This window comes from Rhipicephalus sanguineus, chromosome 3 (assembly GCF_013339695.2).
Source record: "Rhipicephalus sanguineus isolate Rsan-2018 chromosome 3, BIME_Rsan_1.4, whole genome shotgun sequence".
Classification (NCBI taxonomy): Eukaryota; Metazoa; Arthropoda; class Arachnida; order Ixodida; family Ixodidae; genus Rhipicephalus; species Rhipicephalus sanguineus.
In genome coordinates, this window is record NC_051178.1 from 126356145 (window position 1) to 126375347 (window position 19203).

The 19203-nt window shown below is 49.5% G+C and overlaps 2 protein-coding genes across 3 annotated transcripts in view; one reads left to right on the top strand and one right to left on the bottom strand.

Moving 5' to 3' along the window:
• The window catches only part of LOC119387108 (2-acylglycerol O-acyltransferase 2-A), a 28789-nt gene extending 24883 nt beyond the window's left edge, over window positions 1–3906 (bottom strand). Inside the window, exon 1 of the mRNA XM_037654417.2 lies at window positions 3614–3906. Within this exon, the coding sequence (XP_037510345.2) occupies window positions 3614–3901 (288 nt within the window). The 5' untranslated portion in view covers window positions 3902–3906. The remainder of the gene's footprint in view (window positions 1–3613) is intronic.
• Window positions 1–19203, top strand: part of LOC119387109 (protein CWC15 homolog) — a 184757-nt gene that overhangs the window by 144088 nt on the left and 21466 nt on the right. Inside the window, exons 1-3 of one of the 2 annotated variants that reach the window (XM_037654419.2) lie at window positions 18575–18646; window positions 18877–19007; window positions 19082–19194. In XM_037654419.2, coding sequence (XP_037510347.1) covers window positions 18877–19007; window positions 19082–19194 — 244 coding nt within the window. In that variant the 5' untranslated portion in view covers window positions 18575–18646. Of the gene's footprint in view, window positions 1–18574; window positions 18647–18876; window positions 19008–19081; window positions 19195–19203 lie in introns of those variants that run through there. The other variant, XM_049413380.1, reaches the window with a different exon arrangement.

Below are 19203 nucleotides of genomic sequence, written 5' to 3' on the forward strand. Positions count from 1 at the left end.
CCATTTCAACGAACGAGACACCAAGTTGGATGAAACATGGTGCCAAAAATTTAGTGTTTTACACATTATTTCAAGGCTGGCATGTTAGTCACGAATTCGCATTGTTTAAGGCGAACTTTAATATGGCCGAGCTATGGTATTTCTTTGTTAATTGAAAAAAAGTCACAGTTTCGCCGCAACGGCGAAGCAATGAATGCGATAACAACAAATTGGAATGTAACGCGAAGAACGGAAAGCAGCTCGAAATTGCCAGCGCGTCGCTCGAGCCCAAAGGACGCACGAAAAGAACGCACACAGGACGAGCGCGAACTATCATGCGTCACAGCTCGATACTTGAAGCGCACTGCTGAAACATAAAGCAGGACGCACGAAACGAACGAACAGGTACACACAGGACGAGCGCGAACTAAATGTCGCAATTGTTACTTATCTCTGTTTGAACAGTGCGCTCCTTTCGCAAACGCGTCCGCTGCAGCGAGCGAAGTCACCTTCGTACGCTCTGTGACTTCAGCGCGGACATCGCGGGGAAAGCACAAGGCTTACAACCCCCCGCTCCACCTCACTTATTTCCTTGAGATAAGCGCACGAAGGCGACCACGCCCTGTAGGGCAAAGAGCATCGGCGTTCGCAGGAGCGGGGCAACGACCTTTAAAGGCCAGCGCCTAGCGCGCACATCGCGCCATCTCGCTGGTGAGTAAGAAAGCACGCTGAAGTAAATGGTGTATATAAAGAGCAGGCAGCGGAAGGGCAAGGTTCTCCCTGCGCAAATATTAGAAGAAGCGAGCGAGCTGGCCGACGACTTTTAAATGCGCCCGTTGCGCTCCTCGTGCCATCTTGCTGGTGATGAAGAAACGCTTATAAGTGCCTGCCGTCTCTGAGTCCGGCCAGCGGTAAAGGGTGTGTATATAACACTCGCCGTTAGCTACCTGGAGGATCTGCGTCGTCTGCGTTTCGTGGCGTAGTTTGCTAAGCAAGCAATGAAGAAAAAAAAAGTTTCGTGGCGTAGTGGTTAGCGCCACGCGCTGCGGAGCGAGTGGTCCCCGGTTCGATTCCGCGCCTCGGAAGCATTTTTCTGAATTATTTTTCTTTGGGGCTTTTATACATATATATATATATATATATATATATATATATACATACATACGGTGCATTCGGCGGCTGCGACGGGGACGGACAAAAACCAGCCGAGACTGTCCATATAATTGCTATCGCAATAAAACAAACGGAAAAATTGTAGTGTACTACAGAACCTGTAAGTAGAGCCGCCCTTAAAACGTACTATATGGTAAAGCTTCATTTGTGCCTCGATACCCTGAAGCTAGCCATAAAAATAGGATTAGCTTGATTATCATGCTTACGCTGCTTCAATGACACACATGGTATACGCATTATATGACACCTGTATATTTATTTTTTGCTCAAACGCCATTTCTTTATTGCTGCATAGACGGCTCGGTGGTCAGTGTAGTAACACGCTGCCGTCTCGTGCACGGTCCCAACGCCGGCGCCAGTATGTCTGCCACGGCTGTGCCGTCACTCCTCTGGAATGCGCAGATCGGCCAGGCGCGCGCGGCGGCGGAGGCTCCGGTGCGCCAGCTATGCGCCGTGTAACGTCACCTCTCCTCGCGCATGCGCAGCACGGCTCTTGGACTGCTCGTGCTCGGCCAGTGTATCTAACGCTACAAAACTGGCCTTGATTTACGAAAAGACGTCATTTTCGTCTACGTTTTGGTGGTGTTAGTGCGATAGACTGTACAATAAAAAATTCGAACCAAAGTGGGTGTTAGATAAAAGGATAAGAACTCTTGCAAATAAGTTATGCGGAATCCCGCCATCTGGCGGAGACGTAATGAAAGGGATAACTGACAACCACCAGTTTGTAGCACGAAGCCACAAGGAAATCTACACGGATATCTCAGAAAGAAAAGGTTCTAGTTGAAGATTGATAGAGCGACCGCCCCGGAAAGGCGTTGGTCTTGGGTTCAATCCCCGGACGAATTTTTCTTAAAACTAGAAGCTTTTCCTTCTCAGAAATCCGTACGGATTTCCTTGTGATTTCGTGCTACAAAACGGTTATCCCTTTGATACGCTCAGTAAAAAAAAAAAAAAAACAATGGTGACGATTTCTTCTTCAACAGCCCCGCCACGGTGGTCTAGTGGTTATGGCACTCGACTGCTGACCCGAAGGTCGCGGGATCGAATCCCGGCCGCGGCGGCTGCATTTTCGATGGAGGCGAAAATGTTTGAGGCCCGTGTGCTTAGATTTAGGCGCGCGTTAAAGAACCCCAGGTGGTCGAAATTTCCGGAGCCCTCCACTACGGCGTCTCTCATAATCATATCGTGGTTTTGGGACGTTAAACCCCAGATAATATTATTATTAGATTTCTTCTTCAACAAAAGAAAAGATAATTTTGTAATATTTTGTTTCGCACTCTGACTTCACCTCATAACACCTTCGCGGGATAATGCAAAGCAGAACGACACGCATAGTGTTAAAATGCACGAGTTCAGTTCGCTGCGTAAAATCGAGGGAGAAAGTTCCGTTTCGGGTGGTCAACAGTTTTTGTTTCAATGTCATTCCACGGCACATGACGTCTGCTTTGGTTCTAAAGATGTTTCATTAAATTATTAACGTGTCTCAGGGGACGCTGACACTATAGGTTTATGAGGATGCCATATAGAGTAGAGCAGGAGTCTCAAACACGCGACCTGCGGGCCTCATGCGGCCCGCCACGGCCCGGGGCTACGTCGACAGGCTGCTAGGATCATCGCCATGTTCGGAAGTACCCACTTGTGCGAACACTTGTTCTGCTTACAGGAGGTGAGAACCTCCACCTGAACACCTGAAGGTAAAGGCGCTTTCGAGGATGAACACCTGCGACCGACCATTAGGATCGCCTCCGCACAAGAAGTTATGGCGCGTTCACACTTGGCCTCGATGGGGGCGAAAGCGGCAAAACTCGCCGGAAGTTCACTCGCTTCGCCGCCTAAGCGGCCGGAAAACCACGCCGCGAGGCGGACGCGAAAAAATCGGTCCGAGACCGATTTTTCCGCCACGCGAAAGCGGATCGCCTTTCCGCTTCACGGGAAGCCGTACTTTGGCTGCGCTAGCTTAAATCACGTGACGTAAACAACAGACCGCAAATTCAACATGGCGGCCAAGGCGTCGGCGGTGGCTCGCATCGGCGCATTCGCAAACTACCCGTGCAGCGCGACAAGACTCACAGCCTCGACAAGGACGCGTTCCTCGAGAACCTGGTTTGGATTACGATTGACGAGAACACTGGAAGTAGAAAAAAGGTGTAGCAGCAGCGAGTCGGCGTGCCCCAACGTGCCTCGCGTTTTGCAAAGCCGGGTGAATCCGCCGCCGCCGCCACTGCTGCCGTGTCCGCTTATGTGGTTTCTGCTCGTGTATCTCCCGAAACGGCGGTTTGAAAAGGTGAAAGCTATTTATTTTCCGTGTTTTGCATACTTAACTTGAATTTGGTACGAAATTAAATGCTCAGGAAACGGGGAAAAGAGAATTAATTCTCTTTTCCCCGTTTCCTGAGCATTTAATTTCGTACCAAATTCAAGTTAAGTATGCAAAACACGGAAAATAAATAGCTTTCACCTTTTCAAACCGCCGTTTCGGGAGATACACGAGCAGAAACCACATAAGCGGACACGGCAGCAGTGGCGGCGGCGGCGGATTCACCCGGCTTTGCAAAACGCGAGGCACGTTGGGGCACGCCGACTCGCTGCTGCTACACCTTTTTTCTACTTCCAGTGTTCTCGTCAATCGTAATCCAAACCAGGTTCTCGAGGAACGCGTCCTTGTCGAGGCTGTGAGTCTTGTCGCGCTGCACGGGTAGTTTGCGAATGCGCCGATGCGAGCCACCGCCGACGCCTTGGCCGCCATGTTGAATTTGCGGTCTGTTGTTTACGTCACGTGATTTAAGCTAGCGCAGCCAAAGTACGGCTTCCCGTGAAGCGGAAAGGCGATCCGCTTTCGCGTGGCGGAAAAATCGGTCTCGGACCGATTTTTTCGCGTCCGCCTCGCGGCGTGGTTTTCCGGCCGCTTAGGCGGCGAAGCGAGTGAACTTCCGGCGAGTTTTGCCGCTTTCGCCCCCATCGAGGCCAAGTGTGAACGCGCCATTAATGCGGTATAAAATGAATAGGGCGCAGACAGGAGCGCCGGTGAAAGACGAAGACAAGGACAATGGCGGACACTCTGGCGAAAGCCGCTCTCAGTGGTCTGATACTATCAATTATCCCCACATCAGCACTCATAATTCGTGACAGATTTAGAAGGCGTGCCATAATTCAAGATTCTGGTAAAACATTAATCACTCATCTAAACGAATATTGACACCTCTTGTTCCCTTGGCGTAGGAATTTCTGTTTAACAAGAAAAGATGTATTTTTACTAAATTACGATGCCGCGTTCCAAAACTAAACTTTTATATGCATAGAACTGGTCTGGCTCCTTCCCCTCTTGGCTCGTTTTGTAACAAGGACGAAACAATTGAACAATATTTCTTATCATGTAACCACTTCAATTTACTGAGGAAAAACATTCTCAATGCAGCGTTTAATCGTATTAGATTGGATTTCATTACTTCGAATATTCTATCCTTGGGAGCCTCCTCATTAGGTCATTGTCACCGGGATGTCTGTTCAGCTGTACAAAAATTCTTAGTTGAATCAGGGCGATTTTGATTCTGAATTTTTAAGTTAGAATTATTAATATATTCTGTAAAGGCGTTTATTGACGGCTGGATTGACGGCTACGATGCACGACAGTCACGACGAAGCGCAGACTCTCACGAGCACGAGGAGCTCTTCGTCTCCGAGAAGAGACGAAGAGGGCGACCCACTAGAAGGCGCTTGAGAGGACGGCCCATTACAACGTTCCAATGCTTCTCTACAATTACCCCGGGTACGAAAAGGGAGCCGTCCGGCGACCTAGCAGCTGGTCACTATGAGCGGGTCATGGTAGGGCTTGAGGCGCTCCACGTTGACAATGTCGCGCCCTCGACGGCGCATGTCGGAAGATGGGTCGATGGGTTCAATCAGGTAGTTGACCGGGGATGTGCATTCGACGACACGGTAGGGGCCTTCGTATTTGGGCAGCAGTTTCGAAGAGAGGCCAGCTGCAGTGGTAGGGACCGAGAGCCACACGAGTGCTCCAGGTAGGAACGTGGGTGCAGAAGTGTTGGTCTCACCGCGGATGCTTTTCTGCCGCTCTTGGTCCTTCGTAGTAAAGGTCTTCGCAAGCTCGCGACACTCCTCAGCAAGTCTGGCTGTGGCAGAAATAGGCGCACACTCAGATCGATCCGGCTTGTATGGAAGTATTGTGTCGATTGTGTGCGACGGGTGCCTGCCGTACAATAGGAAAAATGGTGAGAAACCAGTGGTGCTTTGAGGGGCGGTATTGTAGGCGTAGGTGACGAAAGGTAGAATGGAATCCCAATTTGTGTGATCGGCGGCGACATACATCGAGAGCATGTCTCCGAGCGTGCGGTTAAAGCGTTCCGTGAGCCCATTCGTCTGCGGGTGGTAAGCAGTAGTTTTGCGGTGAACAACGTTGCACTCTTTGAGGATGGCTTCGACGACTTCCGACAGGAAGACACGGCCTCGATCGCTGAGCAGCTCCTGGGGTGGACCGTGGCGCAGCATGAACCGGCGGAGCAGAAAGGAGGCTACATCGCGCGCTGTAGCCGCTGGGAGGGCGGCAGTTTCGGCGTATCGCGTAAGGTGGTCTACAGCGACGATGGCCCAGCGGTTACCAGCCGAAGTCAGAGGGAGTGGCCCATACAAATCGATGCCAACGCGCCCAAACGGCCGGTCAGGGCAAGGTAAAGGCTGCAGACCTGCTGGTGACTGGTGCGTTGAAGTTTTGCGGCGCTGACAATCGATACAGGAGCGAACGAACTTCTGCACGTAGCGGTACATGCCTCGCCAAAAGTACCGTTGGCGAATGCGGTGGTATGTTTTCGATACCCCAGAGTGCGCACACTGCGGATCAGCGTGGAACGATTCGCATATTTCAGAACGCAGACTGCGGGGTATTACTAGTAGCCACTGGCGGCCGTCGGCGTTGTAATTGCGTCGGTGGAGGAGGTCGTCGCGAATGGCGAAATGGTGGGCTTGACGACGCAACGCGCGAGTGGATGGTGTTGCCGAAGGATCAGTGAGCAAGTCTAGCAGTGAAGCAATCCATTGATCCTTGCGCTGTTCGGTAGCGACAGTGTGAACGTCGATGGAACAAACGGCATTGTGAGACATTGAGCTGTGGGTATTGTCGTCAGGCAAGGGGGAGCGCGAGAGTGCGTCGGCGTCAGCATGCTGGCGTCCGTTGCGGTACAGCACGCGGATATCGTAGTCCTGTAGCCGAAGTGCCCAGCGGGCGAGGCGGCCTGATGGATCCTTCAATGATGACAACCAGCAGAGTGCATGGTGGTCGGTGATGACATCAAATGGGCGACCATACAAATAAGGTCGGAACTTCGTAAGGGCCCAGATGATCGCCAGGCATTCCTTTTCGGTGACGGTGTAATTGGTCTCGGCTTTGGTGAGCGTACGACTTGCATATGCCACGACATATTCAGGGAACCCTGGTTTGCGCTGCGCAAGGACAGCGCCAAGGCCAACACCGCTGGCGTCTGTGTGTACCTCTGTAGGGGCCGTAGGGTCGTAGTGGCGTAGTATGGGAGGCGACGTCAAAAGACGACGGAGCTTCGCGAAAGCGTCGTCGCACTCTGACGACCATGAATTGAGGGACCCGTTACTTCCGAGGAGCTTCGTCAGCGGCGATATGACAGTCGCGAAGTTTCGAATGAAGCGCCGGAAGTAGGAACACAGTCCTACGAAACTGCGCAGTTCTTTGACGGACGTAGGTTTGGGGAACTCGGTCACGGCCCGAAGCTTGGCTGGATCGGGAAGAATACCGTCCTTGGACACGACGTAACCGAGTATTGTCAGCTGCCGTGCTGCAAATCGGCACTTCTTTAGATTCAGTTGTAGACCGGCGTCGCTCAAACGCATCAAAACATGCCGCAGGCGTTGAAGATGCGTGGAGAAGTCCGGAGCGAAAACAACGACGTCGTCGAGGTAGCACAAGCATGTGTGCCATTCAGGTTGCGCAGAACGGTATCCATCATGCGCTCAAAGGTGGCGGGCGCATTACACAACCCAAACGGCATGACGTTGAATTCGTACAAGCCGTCGGGCGTGACAAAGGCGGTCTTCGGTCGAGCGTCATCAGCCATGGGTACTTGCCAGTACCCTGAGCGCAAATCGAGAGATGAAAAGAATTCTGCTCCTTGCAGGCTGTCAATCGCGTCGTCTATTCGCGGTAGTGGATACACGTCCTTACGAGTGATCTTGTTGAGTCGTCGGTAGTCCACACAGAACCGCACAGAACCGTCCTTCTTCGCAACAAGAACGACAGGAGACGCCCAGGGGCTGTTAGAAGGTCGAATAACATCGCGTCGAAGCATGTCGTCGACTTGCTCGTTGATTACACGGCGTTCTGTGGGAGATACGCGATATGGACGTTGCCGCAATGGCGGCTGGGCGCCAGTGTCGATGCGATGCGTAACGGCGGAAGTGCGGCCGAGAGAAGTTTGAGCGACATCGAAAGAAGAGCGAAATTCGTCCAATAGGCCCAGAAGCTGGGAGCGCTGGACCGGTGTAAGGTCGTCAGCAATGGAGGAACCAAAGACATCAGCGGGTGATGAACCAGACGTCGAAAGAGCGCCGAGCGTACTGGAACTGTGGCAGTGCATTTCATCTGGTTCGTCCATAACTTGTGCGTCTTCGAGGGGTTCCACGCTGCCGAGACATTCCCCTCGGACCAACGTAACACTGTACGGAGATGGGTTGATAACAAAAATTGACGTACTGCCCTGAGTGACTTGCACGGTCGCGAAAGGCACCAGCATGCCTTTCCTCGTGCAAACACGGTCAGATGGCGAGAGAAGTGCAACGGTGTCGGAGAGACTGGCGCAGTACACTGACACCGCCGTCGACGAGTTTGCAGGCACCTTGGTGTCGTCTTTGACAAGTACCTTGCCCGCAGCCGATGGACTGTCTGCCGGCGCCAATTCAGAGAAGGGTGAGAGCTCTATTTCGGCTGGTGCGCAATGAATGACGGCGTCGTGGCGGGAGAGAAAATCCCATCCTAGGATGACGTCGTGAGAGCAGGCAGGAATTATGATCAATTCGACGGCGTACAGAGCATCCTGAATAATGACGCGAGCTGTGCACACCGTTGTTGGGTGAATACTTTGGGCGCTGGCTGTACGGAGGGAGAGCCCGGAAAGCGGCGTCGTCACTTTTCGCAGTAATCGGCTAAACTTGGCGTCCATAACGGATACGGCGGCTCCAGTGTCGATAAGGGCAGATGCGCGAACACTGTCCACAAATACGTCAATCACGTTCGAGGGGCTTCGCTGAGGGCTTTCGCAGTTCGATAGCGTCGCAGCCCTTGCCTCGTGGACTGCGACGACTAGTTTTCCTGGTCGCGTGAGCCTGAACGTGGCCGCATCGGCGACAGTGAGCGACGTCGTGGAGACGGTGAACGGCGGGTAGATGGTGCGGGGCGGGACGTCGGTGACATAGGCGGCGCTTGGTCATAATAAGGGCTGCTTGATGAGCTGGTCAGGGTTGATGCGACCCGAGGCGGCTGCACGCGATTGCAGTAGCGTGCGACGTGACCGGCGCAACCGCACGCAAAGCAAATGGGGCGGTTGTCGGAAGTGCGCCAGCGGTTCGCGGGTCCCATCCATGTCGCAGAACGGGATGGACGAGGCGGCTGCTGATATGAGTGCATTGTGGGCAGCAGTCGGGGCCTGGGGACGACGTCGACGTATGTAGGCGGCACAGCCGCGTCGAAGGCCTGTGGTCCGACGACGGCTTCGGCGTAACTCCGCGGGCCAGTCACAGGAATCGCTGGGGGCGGCCTGGCTACAGCTTGCGCGTAGCTTAGTGGTGCAGGCACTAGAGGCGGCTGGTGGTATTCGGGAATGACCTCCGCGATTTCTTGCTGAATCGCTCGGCGGAGAGGAGGCAGAAGTGTAGTTGGCGGCTGGTCAACATGCTGCGGTGGAGTGAAAGCCAGTAGAGAGACCTGGCGGGCAATTTCCTCACGCACGAACGACTTGATTTCGGCGAGCAAGGTGGAGTGGTCAGGAATTGCCGACAAGCCTGCGAGATCAGCATCGCGTGATGGCGGTCGACGGGTCATCAAGCGCTGCCGGCGCAGCTCCGACAAGCGGTCGGGGCAGGAGGCGGCGTTTGCAGAGCGGCGTCTTGCGGCATGGTAGATGGCACGGTACGGGATCGGAGCTCCAGGGGCATCGAATGGAGACCGAAGTTGTGGTGACGGTACAGCACTCTCCACCACTTTGTAAAGGCGTTTATTGACGGCTGGATTGACGGCGACGATGCACGACAGTCACGACGAAGCGCAGACTCTCACGAGCACGAGGAGCTCTTCGTCTCCGAGAAGAGACGAAGAGGGCGACCCACTAGAAGGCGCTTGAGAGGACGGCCCATTACAACGTTCCAATGCTTCTCTACAATTCTAACTTTCTATAATTCATTTTCACATGTGACCACTTTTATGTATAAATTATTCGTTTCTTGGTCATTCCCCCGGTGTGGGTGTGAGTCATTTATAAAGTTCATCATCATCATCATCATCATCATCATCATCATTTTTGGTGCTCGTGCTTGCTCCGTTTCGGACCGCTGGTCGCTTCACCTGTGCTAGTTCTTTAATAAACACATCACGGACGCAACGCTAAACGCGTGCCATCAAATGGTGGAGAGTGCTGGTTCCCTTTTGCACCCTGGAACTCCGTAACCGGACTCTACCTTCCCCGTCAACAATGCCCGATGACGTTGCACAGCAGAATGCTGCCACACCCCAAGCTGGTCGCTGTCCCGGTATTCCAAGGGAGCGCGGCCCAGTCATCTTCAGCGGTACTGATGAGCAGGACGTCGAAGACTGGCTCTCTTCGTACGAAAGAGTGAGTGTCAACAACAAGTGGGACGATAACGACAAACTCGGCAGCGTCCAGTTCTACCTGAGAGGAGTCGCGGAACTCTGGTTTAACAACCACGAGGCTGAGATTACCACCTGGGCCTCTTTCAAAACGACTTTCGCGGACGTATTCGGTCGACCGACAGTGCGCAAGGTCCGCGCAGGACAGCGCTTGCGTGATCGCGCCCAACTGTCTGTAGAGTGTTTCACTTCCTATATTGAGGACGTCGTAGGCCTCTGCCGCCGCTTCAATCCTGTCATGTCCGAAGCCAACAAAGTCAAGCATATCATGAAAGGAATCGAGGATGACGCGTTCCACATGCTTGTGTCGAAAAACCCTCAAACAGTCACGGACGTCATTCAGCACTGCCAGAGCTACGACGAGTTGCGAAAGCAGCGCATTGCCACACGCCGTCCTAGTTTCGACACGACCAGTACGTCAGCACTCACCGTTGGCGCCATCACTCCGGACCCGACGGTGTTAACGCAACAAATCCAGCAGTTCATCCGAGAAGAAGTTGCGCGACAATTGTCTCTTGCACCCTTTCTCCCAGGCAAAACTCATGGGCTCCCGTCGTCGCTGCGACAAACCATTGAGGAGCAAGTGTCCGAGGCCCTTTCGCCCACGCACCAGGCACCACCTGTATCCGCGCCCTTGACCTACGCTGACGTCGCGAGAAGGCAGTCACATGCGCTGCCACAGGGCACGGACTCTGCTCATCCCTCAAATGCCTTCTACTCAACGCAGGCGCCGGCAAGCCCGCACGTTCCACTTTATCGCCGTCCTGTCACCCCTCCCCATAATCCTTGGCGCACAACGGACAACCGACCAATCTGTTACTACTGTTGTCTACCCGGCCATGTCGAGCGTTTCTGCCGCTGCCGCGTTCCCCGTCCAGGTACCGTTGACGCAAGTTACAGCTACGCCCGTACAGAGCCACAACAGCCGATGCCCTCCCACGCTACTTCGGACACCTCTTCATCGAAGCGCGAAAACATAACCACGTCTTTCGTTGGGAGCATACCTTATAGAAAAAAATAAGGATCGGTGTGTCAGCGAGCCGTCAGTGGTTTTGTTTTAGAAGGAAATCTCTTTGCTCGAGGCTATAGCGAAGGAAATCTCTTTGCTCGAGGCTATAACTTAAAGTGCTCCTAGCTAGTCTTTTCTGTTTTCTTTGCACTGTTTTCTTCATTCTTTGTTGATTTGTTAGGGTGTGGCTGTATCTTGCATCGCTTGCTGGATCGTTGCACATGCGCATCTTTGTTGATAATTGCTCTTGCGCATCATACAGATATATAGGATGATCGGTCACGCACAATAAACAGTTCGTAGTGAGCGCTGTGTGTGGGGTGTGTTCATGAGTGGAAGCGTGTGTGGATATGAGTGTGTTTTTCGAGTGAATGCCAAGTTGCGCTAAGTATCCTCAATATGAAACCTATATATATACGCGAAGAAAGGGATATTTGCACCCGCGAGGTCGCGGGCCTAGCATAATATCTTTTTATTCCCGTGTTTGTACTGAGCGTGTTTATCGTTCGCAAATCAGACGCTAGCACAGCTATCAGTTATGCACACTCCATTCCGTCATCACCTTCATTCTCCACATTATTGAGCGATGAACACAGCAGGGGCGTATCCAACCAACCGAGCAGCCATTCCCCTAAGGAATGTAACGTATACAGGGTGCCCAGCTAACTCTAGCCAGAGTTTAAAAATATGCCAACGCACTCTGTGAAGACGCGACCAAATGCATGTTGCTGACTACTGCATGGAGTTGGTCACACTATTTTTGTGTTCTTATTTGCTTAATTAGGCATGTTTAATTTACTAGCTTTGGAGCAACGAAGCTGAGCAAGATATTCCAATGAGAAAGTTGTAGGTCGGTTAGCAAAACGTCACTTTCTATCTATTAAATATTGGTGTTCTTCTAGCTACAGATGGCCGCGAAATAAATACAAAAAATGCCACGTAACATGCCCGCCTGCGTGCATATATGTGCCGTGCGCAGTGATTCTAGTGCTGGGGTCCCCGTATATTGCCACGCCCGCTTCTTATTTTATTTTGATGTGTTCGAGTTTGACCAGCAAGGACGGTTATCAACGCTCGACGCTGGCCGCGAAGCAGTGTTCGAGAAGCTTCACGATTTTAGTAGATCGCTTTGTTAAGATTGCGCGCCGCACGCGAATGTTCCAGCTTTGACAAGAGATAACGCCGCCACCAGCGATATTGCTGGAAAGTTCCATAGCGCCTGTATAAAAGCCGACGCGCTTGACCGCTCGTCAGTTGATCGACGGACGACGCCCTGTTCGCCGCTATCATTGTACAGCGTGTATTGCTGTAGTTCTAGTTCTCAGTTTCTCGGCCACAAGTTCGGCCAAATAAACAGTTTCATCTCGGACGTGCTGCCTGTTGTCTTCGTCGACGTCACGACCACGTGACAATATGTAGGATACGCAACACACGTGAAAATAGATGCCCCAGATTGTGTTTACAATCAGTTGTGAAAATTGCGTCTTATGAATATGAATCATTTTTGCCATGAACATGACCGAGGTTTGTACAACCTGCACGATAGCTGTGCACCACAAAGCTGTAAGCTTGTAAGCTGTGTGCACCACAAAGACCGAAATACAACGACGAAATAAAAATGCCGAACAGCTGCAATTAGAAAATCCCCAAAGTTTCCGAAGAATATGTCAGGTGGCACAGAGAGTCATACAGTATAGCTATTTTTAAAATACCATTCCCAAGCTTACTGTTTTTATAACATGCTAAACATTGCTCGAATTCGCAATCATACACAGATAACTTACGCATATCTTTGATGTAGTATGGGATGTCTAGCATTAATTGTAATCATGAATTAGGGCCCTGTGATGGTGCAAATAAGTATCTTTCTTTCTTCAAGTGATGGACGCAATGTTCCATTAGCAATGTTGCTTGTGATAGTAGCGAGTTTTAGTATAGCGGGAAACGCTTACGTTAGCGTTAGCGTGCGTCTCAACGCTAACGCTATAACGGAACGCACTGCGTGTCAACTGGTGGTCTTTTAGTACAGCGGAAGGCATTCCCGCTAACGCTAACGCAAGCACATACAGACAGCGCCATCTAGATATAAAAACACTACGGGTGTGCGAATATTTGAAAGTTTCTAATATTCGTCGAATATAACATTCGAAATATTCGTATTCGATTCGAAAATCCTGTATTCGAATAGTTTCGAATATGCGATAACTTCGAATATGCTATTCGATTATCATGCACAAAATAACTCGTCTTCCACATTTCTGCTGCGTTCGTATAGCTAAAAACGTTGCCGAGAGGAGCGATAAACATCGTAAGTACACGGAGGCACGATATCTGCCTGCGACGAGCGCCCCAATACGTACGATTTATTGCTGGTGCATCTCCGACGTGCAGCGCTGTTGGCGATCATGTAATCGTACATTTTCAATATTATGCGGCCGTAACGTGCCGCACTACCACTCGTTCACTATATCCAGTCATTACTTTCATTGTGCCGTGATATTTGCTTGTGTTGTGATGTGCATTGTGCTAGCCTGGAATTGTGTTCTGGAGATAGCAGTGTATGGTGTTGCCAGTCAGGCTGTTAATGTTTTTTTTTTTTTCAAATAGCTACATGTTATATAAAATATTGTTACTGTGGAGGGATTTTACCTTTAATATTCGATATTCGATTCGATATCCGAAGGTGGATATTCGTATTCGATTCGTATTCGAAAAATTTGATATTTGCTCACCCCTAAAAAACACTAAATGCACTGTAGAATCCACAAAAGCGCCACCAAGTCGAGCTGATCAAAAGTCACCACTGTTGCGTCTCCATGTCGCGTTTGCCGAAGTGTTGAGTTCTGACACATTGGTTTCTGTCGACATGCCGCGTTTGAGAATTCTTCAAGACCCCTATTACCGGGCTTTTTAAGCTGGGACGCATCACGCGTCACATTCATGCACTGCCGCGAAAGGCATGAAGGGAAACGACGCCTGACATGTATCTGCTTGACTTGTGGCCGTATCTTGGAAAGAGGCGACTAAAGACAGCGTCGCCATCTCTGCGCTGCTACAGAAAATATGAGCGAACCTTGCAAACAAATCTTGCTAAGCCTTCTGCAGCGCAAATCCACTTTGTATCTCAAAAACGGAGCTATTTTATCGGCGGTACACGGTTGGCGAAGCCCCATTACTCAAATCTAAATCAAATACGAACATTATTAGAGAATGAATAAGTTTAATAATGCAGGACGACGGCTACAAAGCTTCGAAGCGGGCGGCTCTCGCTTCAACAGGCACCGCCATCTTGCCCTACGTACGGCATCTCTTGCGTGCGTTAGCGTTGAACGCTATATTCCAGAAATTGCGTTCGTACGTAAGAGCTCGGGCTACGTTTACGTTCTGCTCATGCGCATTTAGGAGCACGCAACGCTAACGCTAACGCTAAATCCTTGCGTTTGCTGTTATCCGCTATACTAAAACTCGCTAGTAGCCGTATGCCGTTGTCGAAGGTTATCCTATAGACGCAGCACACTGACAATTATCGTTATCATGACACAGATCCCAAAAATAAGACTGTTGTTGCACTTAGAAAAATATATGCAGTTGCACTCGACGTAAAGCTGAAGTGCGAAGCAGTGATTCGCCTGCCCTTGGGCGACGCCGGCGTTCACGGGCAAGCAAGCGCTGGCGTTCCAAACGTGCATCCTGCTCGGGGTCCATGGCGGGAAAGGAAACCATTTGTGATGCAGTGGCGCTATCTTCCCTCCTCCTTTCCCTCCTGCTCACCCTCACTTCCCTTTCCCTCACCCACTGTACTATACACGCCTATGCTATGTAGCCTCCTTTCTTTCCTCCTCACCATCACATCTCTGTACTACACGTGACTATTCTCTACATTCACAATTACCTTATTATTGGTCAGCTGCCAGCTCGTAATAAGTTCACGTGCTACGTGACGCCAACAGGCAGAAAAAGAGTGTTCCACACTCGCCGTCATGGCTACTGGTGGCGCTGACTGACGCTCCCGCGTTTAAATGCACATATATACCTTATAAAGTGGACGGGGGGATGGCCGCCGCGGTAGCTCAGTTGGTAGAGCATCGGACGCGTTATTCGAAGGTCGCAGGTTCAGTCCCTGCCCGCGGCAAGCTATCTTTTCGTCCACTTTTCTTTCTTCACAATTACCTTACATTTACTACTAAAAAAAAAAACATCCCCTATACTTTCCTTGGCATTATTGTCTGTTAGTCCTCATTAACATTGTGTATAACAAAGAAAACGAGCCCTTAAAATTAACACTTCTTTCCTTTATTCTCTACATGGTTTTGCTTGCGTGACGCCATACATGGCTATGCTATACTTTACTCTCTCTCCCCTCCTCCCCCTCACTTTAATTTCACGCCATCTTTCTATATACTATGTTATATACATGGCTATGTTATACATGGTTTTGCCCAACTAGTAACGTTGGTTTTGCCTGCGTGGCGACATGAGATGACAGATGACAGCAGACATGAGACATGAGACGACAGCCAAAGCCCCTAAGGTGCTCCGCACTTTAAAAGGAAGACTTCAGAGAAATATACGATATGAAACGGTGTGCATATGGCACTAAATGTACAAGGCGTACACTCTTAAACAAAAAGGAGTTTATAAAAGGCTCGTTACCGCAAGCAGAAAGTCATTAGCGGCAGGTGTTAGTTCTTCCCAGAGGTAATAGTAACCAACTTTTCACTGGCCACCTAGTAATGTGAAAGCATTACAGGAACACTCGAGGTAAGTTACTATAATGGCTATTCCTACACCCCGCCAGTAACGTGCTGTGCTGGATGGCGGTGATTTCTGTATGACATTGATTGAACTGCAACGTGTTTCGTCATTTCTCAATCGACATTTATACGTAGCGCATCGATTCACGAATTCGTAGACGCATTAGATTACAGTAATTTACGACCACAACGTTAGTTGTTTTTGAAGATGCACTAGTCGAAACTAGCACAATGTGTATAGCGCGCCCTAAACGCTGAAAAAAAAACATATGTGTTTGAGGTAGCTAAACACATGACGCGCACTCCTGTTCAATGCGTTCTATGATATGTCGATTGCTCTCCGTCGTGTACACTTCTGCACCTATTATTCACCCCTTGTTGTCACTTTAATTGTACGACCGTTATATATGTCAAATATAATGAATAATAAGCGCGTACAGAATTTGTCGCTCATTTTATTTGTGATCGGATATGCGGTACAACAGCGGCTGCTACTACTTATCAGCAACTGCTACTGTGATTGCAGTTTCTACCGCAGTTGTCGGATATATGACAAGCAGACGTGTATGTGAGAGCAAGTGCATATATTTATCATTCACGACATCGTAATGATTATTACCTATACAACAGCCACATACGACAGAAACTATACGTACATAACAACAAGCGGCGGCTGCCTGCAGTTACATGCTACAACTAGGGAATGATACGACGAAAATGATTTGACCATATTTTTGGCTAGCTTTTACAACCGCGAGAAAAGCTCCTTCGACAGGATATTTTTTTAAGTGTAAGTTCTTGGATTTCGTGTGCCAAAACTCAGTTTTGACCAACCTGAGGTCTGTATTTGTTATAACGAAGAAAAATATCACGACCACGAAGAACTAAAACAAGAGAAAAATTGCTAGTTTGCAAAGGCGTACCACGACGCCTGCCATCTGTACACGGAAGGGGCAGGCGATGAAATACACAAAGTACACAATTTAAAAAGTAAAAAAGTGATAAATTTTGGGTTTTTACGTACCAAAACCACGATATGATTATTAGACATACCGTAGTGGGGTACCCCCGATTACATTTGACCACCAGGGTTTTTTTTTTTTTTTTTTTTTTGAATATGCGCCTGAGTCGAACCCGCTTCCTCGAGCAAAGTAGGGTAACACCTTAACCGCTAAGACGGCCGTAATAATGAATAATTGAAGGCGAAACTCTAAAGGAAGCTTCATGACAGCGGCACGAACATGAGCTTTGCACAACTGTGCAGCTTTCGGAAAATGGCCCAAAACTCGAACAATAAGATTAGTCAACATACGATTGGTTAAAGTGCATTCTGAAATTCGGGTTAAGATGCCTTCAGAAGCAAAATTCTAAACGGGTTAAAATGCCTTCAGAAGCAAAAGGGCCCTGTGAATTGCATTGCGTGATAATACCATTTGGCTGTAGTCATATGGGCCTTACCCAGAAATTTTCGAGGGAGGTGGAGGTGGGGGATGTGGAACAGCTAACTTTGGCAACTGGTGTTCGCTAAGGCTTGTAAGTACTTTAATATGACCCGCGAATAGTTAAGAACCCCCCCCCCCCCCTAGTTACGGCCCTGGCTGTAATGTATTCTGTCCGCCTCGCTGTACGCAGAAACATGGAAAACATTTTTAAGTTAAATGTAGAACTGCTGACGTTAATTAATTAACTTCATGGAAATAATCTGAAAAACCTTCCATGCCCTTACAAAGTTATCGCAGAATTCTATGTGCCCTTACAAAGTTATCGCAGAATTCTATGTTCTGTACTTGACATTAATTGTCGTTAAACCTGACGTCCTAACGAAATCCCGCTTTCTCTATGAGCGCGAAAACACTTGTACCCTACCATTACATGTTCACAGAGTGCGATACTGCATGCTTGTTTAAGACGGCGAAAAAATGGCAAAAGTTGTATTGTGAATGACCTTTACGAAATCACGCTGCGTGGCAGCACGCTGCTCAACTGAACGTCTATTTACTGTCGGCAGCTTCTTCTCGCGAACCTGAAACACAGTGGACTCACCCGCTTTATGCGAACAGCTCTGAACGGCTCGACGTACGCGATGTCTGCCGCGTGCAAGCGAGGCGCCGTGACAGTGGCGATAAACTAATCTGGATAGTGATGAAATCAACACTCCCGAATAGCAACCTCCTCCACACCGACAGAAGAAAAAGAAAAGTTATCTGTCATTGCAGTATTCGGTCTCGCTCGGGCCATACGATATCCGTTGCCACTTTCGGCTCTGGCGATAAAGGTCGCTTTGCGACCAGGACACCAGGATGTCTTTATCAGCTGCGCCACTTGAACCGTTCAGCCTCCCCCTAACCCGTCGACGGCTTCAAGAAACAAGTGTTAGGCTACAGTGCTTTATCGGGCGGAAATGCGACTTTCTTTCTGATCAATTCCATAGTGTCAAGTGAATTATCAACAATACAAATAGCAAAAAAGAAAGACTTCATCCTATAAAAAAGAGGAATATTCAATTGAATCGTTCGGAAGTACCTGCAGGAAGACGAGAACGTGTGCATTTTCACTTAAGTTGATCTTAACTAAGATTAAACTATGTCAGTTTTCCTAGTGAAAAACAGCACAGTTCAGTGTGGTAACTGTTATTTTAACATTGTGACGGAGCGATAAGCTTTCGTTTCCCGTGAGGACATTAGAAATAATATGTATTTGCCTATTTTAGCGAACAAACGAGAAAAGTCTGGCATCAATGGCAGTTTCTTCAGGTTTTTTTTTAATCTTTGGAAGCGCAATCGCGGTAGTCATCAAGTGTTGTCGTCGCAGAGGATCGCTTGATCCAAGGTGGGAACAGTATTTTTTTACTTAAGTCTGCTGTACATTTTTTCTAGTGCTTCTTGTATTCATGCCATCGGAACATCTGAAGTAGTTTTCATTGCGTGATGCGTCCATAGCGCCAAGCGTTTGATCTTTGGAGTTATTTGCCAGCGTTAACCGCCACTGCTTGGGACGAATAAGTGCTTGAACAAAACTTGTCGTTTCAGATTTTCTTGACCAACCGTCTCTTTTATTAGATGACTACCGCTGCAAGACCCACCTTCGAGCCAGCCAGAGGTGGTGGCGGCCGCAATGAGAAAGACTTAGGGGCCTTGTCAAAACAGTACTCTAGCAGGGATCTCCCGGGACACACCAAGCTAAAGTACAGGTGGGTAAAACTGACGCCGCAAACAACTGCGCTCGGCTGTCTGTGCTTTGAGGCTTACGCTCTATGTTGAACAGGCAACCCGGTCAGGGCACCAGCGAGGAGCTCAAAGCAAAGGACTTTCGCCGTGAGTTGGAGGAGCGTGAGCGTGCTGCGCTGTACGAGAGAGATGGCAAGAAGATAATCCGAGGTGAGTAGG